This window comes from Scomber scombrus, chromosome 10, assembly GCF_963691925.1.
Source record: "Scomber scombrus chromosome 10, fScoSco1.1, whole genome shotgun sequence".
Taxonomy (NCBI): Eukaryota; Metazoa; Chordata; class Actinopteri; order Scombriformes; family Scombridae; genus Scomber; species Scomber scombrus.
The window spans coordinates 15,175,090-15,179,321 of record NC_084979.1 but is presented as its reverse complement, the minus strand read 5'-3'; the positions used below and the strand labels follow the sequence as shown (position 1 = coordinate 15,179,321).

Here is a 4,232-nt window from a genome sequence, read left to right as displayed (position 1 = left end):
AAGCCACTAATCTCCATGTCATGCCAGGTACATGCTTTATCTATTCTCATCTTGATTACTCAGGTATCAGCCAGGGCTACATTTACCATCTCCAGTGGGTTAAAAACGCTGCTCCTTCACTTATTATTAGAACAAAGAGGCATTGTTAAAATCCACTGTTAAAATGTGCATTTTAAGGCCTAAAATGGACTTCCATCTACATACATCTCTGACTTACAGACTTGTATGTGCCATCTTTGCTTCTTTTAAATCTCTTCTCAAAACCTTTATCTTTGTAAAAGGTTTTGGAAATGTTTGATATACATTTCATTAATTTGTTCCTATTCATTTTATTGTCTCTTCTTTATCTGCCCTGTTTAGTTTTCTTTTCTTTTTCTAAAGCACTTTGTAACACTTTTAAGAAACATGCTGAATAAATAACATTTATTATTATTATTATTTATGTCTGTTACATAATAACTCAATATATGTGCATCTTAAAGTGTCACTGATAAAGATCCCTGCTTGAGGACTGCAACAGGTGCAGACAAGAAATAAGGACCTGTGTTTCAATACACAGTATTAAATCTATTTGAAGGATGTCCTCTGAAAGTGGGAGTCAATCATCCTCTGTCACTCCTTTAAGACGAAGCTCCTCTTGGACCCTGAACAAGTATTCTGGATCTGGGTATCCAAAACTGGAAAGGAAAGAGACAAGCAAGCAGAAAATGTTTTTTCTCTGAATCAAAAACACACTTTTTAGTGTATTGAACCTTTAAATGCATCAAATTAACATTGAAAAGGTTATACTACACCAACATTTATAATATTTCCTCAAGATTTTTGCCCAACAGCATCAAAAAGATATTCATGCAGCCATAATCATAATGCATGTTTGTGTTTTCCTGTATTATCTCAATGCTTTGTATTTTAAAGCATGTACTCCCTAAATGATATTTCTGTTTATCCACTATCGTCCCTTTGAATAAACATAGGTTGGTATTTATTAAGACTACATCTGATAACAGGCTATGTTATGTTAACTTGATTAGAGAAGCAACAATTAGTTGATTAATGGGATAGTCAAATGATAGAAAATGTATTGGTAACTACTTTGATATTAAAATGATTGTTTTAGTCATTAATTAAGTAAAAATGCCAAACACTTGCTGGTTGCAACTTTTCAAATGCAAGGATTTTAAGCTTTTCTGTGTCACACATAATGATAAAAATGGAATGTCTTTGGATTTTTGACTATTGATCAGACAAAACAAGATAGTAAGATGTCACTATGGCCTCAATGAAAATATAACATTTTTCACAGTTTTCATACATTTAATAGGCAAAACAATTAATCAAGAAAATAGTCAGTAGATTAATTGTTAATAAAGGTAGTCATTAGCTGCAGCTCTTAACCTGATAATCAGTCTGAATGATCATGAGTATAGCTTCCCTCTTTGAACTCAGTGGTCTGAAGCTGCACTGATGTGATAAAAGAGAGACACAGCTGCTCACATAAAACGTAGCGGTTTGATCACAACACAACGCTGTACTGTGCATACCATTGTGGACCACCTCCCATGCTGGTCTTGTGGTGAATGTCATTCCAGGTGATGACATTGTTGAGGCCTGTGGTGGCAGATCGTCCAATGGTGAAGGTGAGTCTCCTGTCAAAGGCTTTCCTCAGCAGCTTCAGGACTTTCTCTCCCTCCTCACAGGCTGGCAGGTAGGCAGTACGGGAGGTGCTGCTGTATCTCACACCAGGGTTAGGGTGCTCAGGCTATAATGTGGGAAACAGCAGGTTACTGAATGCTTAAATCAGCATAATATTCCTCTCATAATTGTGGTAATTCAGCTTTTCATGACCAAAAAACTGATACATTTTGAAATATAATTTGTGAGGGGGATTGTGAGGGGGTGCTCAGTCTCTATCCCCCTGTAAGGAACCAAGCAAGGAAGATGTTCTTCTTTCTTCAACTTCTCAGAATGGTAGCTCATGTTGGGATCACATCTGAAACTTTAACATGCCTTCAGTGTTGCACAACATTCAAAAATAGTTCCTCTCTTATTGTCCCTCTCCTACACGCACACTCCTTTCTCCTCCACTTCCTGACCTGTAGACATTTTTGAAAACTGGATTGGTGGCTATTTTTTTGTTTGTTTGGTTAATCAAAAATGAAACCACATTTTAATTTTTATTATTTGCTTTGGGATGTTCATCCCTTCTGGTGCTCTATAAACATAGATATGATATGATGTGTGTAAGTACTCACTTTCTTTCTCACATACACAAGACCATGGTCACTTTTAGGGACAATACAGAGACTTACATTCATTTCCTATGCCCTAACTTTAACCTTTACAACTTATTGCCTAACCCTGACCCTAAACATAACCACTGACCTAAAATCCACCTTTTTTCAACATGAGGCCACAGTTTTTGTCTCCAAATGGACAAGCCATCCCCAATTAACTAGTCCTAAGTCTGAAATTTGTCCCCAAAAGTAGCCTATGATAGACCACATATGAAAACACAATGTTCCTGATATATTTCCTGGCACAGTTAGGATGTGCTTGTTTCTTTAACATGAAAAAAGAAGCTTTAAATGAGTTGGAAATAGAAGTATTGTCGCATATTAAAGGTGTTGTGAGGTGAGCTGTAATTATGAGTCCCATCTCTATATTAATTGATAGAAAATTAATCTGAATCTATTTTGATAATCAATTAATAATTTCAGTATTTTTTCACTGTGAAGATTTCATACTTCTTTCTGTTTTTTTTATCATGATTAATTTCAGTACATTTGGGGTTTGGACTATTTATAAGAAAATGACATGTGACCAAGTCACATTGGGTTTCTAAATGTATAATGAAAATAGTCTTTAGTTGCAGACCTCTAACATATTAATTAAAATATTATCTGAATTTGTAAAGCCTATTCTTTTGTAAATATTAAAACTGAACATCAATCATTACACCAAATAATCATTTTTCTCAAAGCATATTTCCATCACTATATTGCTCTACAATTAGGTGAGTTGTGGGCAAATCATCATAAAATGAATCAAGCACATCTTGTCCACCTCCTCTTCATCAGCCCATACACTGTTTCTATGGGAACAAAGGGGACGCATCTCTCTCCACAGGATCCCCATCATGCTGTGCATAGATAAATATGGACAACGCCTCTCCACTTTCTCCCGCTGTCCAAAAGTGAGGCCAAAAGATGTCGTTCCACAGAGGTATCAGATGCAGGTAGAACAATTTGGTGGTGTGTGTCGATAGTAAATTATGATAAATGTTTATGGTTTTAATGCAAGAAACATCAGGCTACAGTCCTTTAGTTTCTGATAAAATGTGCTACAACGACAGACAAAAAAAATTGATTGTAGGATTTATGACCTGTTCTGCAGCCAGCCACCAGGGGGCGATCGATATGTTTTGGGGAGCTGTCGTGCCCATCAATGATACCACCATATCAGCCTTTAAACCTACATGTTTTACTGGACAGGTTGATTTATAGCAGCAGATTGGATGTAATGATGATTGCCTTTAGGTGCGCAATGGTTGGCTGACGAATAAATGTTTTGGAGGCCATTTTATTTAATCCGGACCGATGATAGCTCTTAACAGAACCAACACTGCCCTCTGGTGGTCATGATCGGCTAAAGATATAGAAAGTAGAGTAAATTGCTTTTATGTGGGTAAAACCGTCAGTCTCACCCCTTGTATCCCCGCTTGGAAACTGTAGAGTATAGTGATGGAGCCGCAGTGCTCAAAGCCAGGCAGACCCTGCCAGCTGTGCGTCACCGTCATGGTGCCCTGCGGCTGCGTGCCCGTGTACACTCCGTGGTAGGTGTTGCATATCGGACAAGCGGGCTTTAACTTGAAAACCGAGTCGATACAGTCAGAGCAAAAAGAGTGAAGGCACTTTAATGTTTTCTTCTCCCGAATTGTGTCCAAGCAAACGGGGCAGTCCTCCGTACTGTTGGGGACCACAGAATGTGTGTTTGGTTCGGTTTCCATCATTTTTCCGGGTTTGTGACGGGTTTGTGACGCATCCTATACGGATGCAGATGGGTTGGTATCATAGACGGGTTGGTATGCCTTCTGAAATAGGTATGTGACGTCAAATAAATAAATGACCTATTCATTTCAACTGAGTGATCCGTATCCATGTACAAGGAGGTGGTGCAAACACTTTCCACTGACTGTTTGGATTTTGTTAATGGTGTCTGACATGAAAATTTAG

The 4,232-nt window shown here is 37.9% G+C and overlaps 1 protein-coding gene across 1 annotated transcript; it reads right to left on the bottom strand.

The window, feature by feature from the left end:
* Nucleotides 1-409: 409 nt before the first annotated feature.
* Nucleotides 410-4,009, bottom strand: LOC133987646 (probable E3 ubiquitin-protein ligase DTX3). The gene is made up of 3 exons (XM_062427090.1): nt 3,704-4,009; nt 1,542-1,759; nt 410-677 (listed from the first exon to the last, which is right to left on the bottom strand). The coding sequence occupies exons 1-3, from the start codon at nt 4,007-4,009 to the stop codon at nt 599-601; spliced, it is 603 nt and encodes a 200-aa protein (XP_062283074.1). The 3' UTR covers nt 410-598.
* Nucleotides 4,010-4,232: the final 223 nt, after the last annotated feature.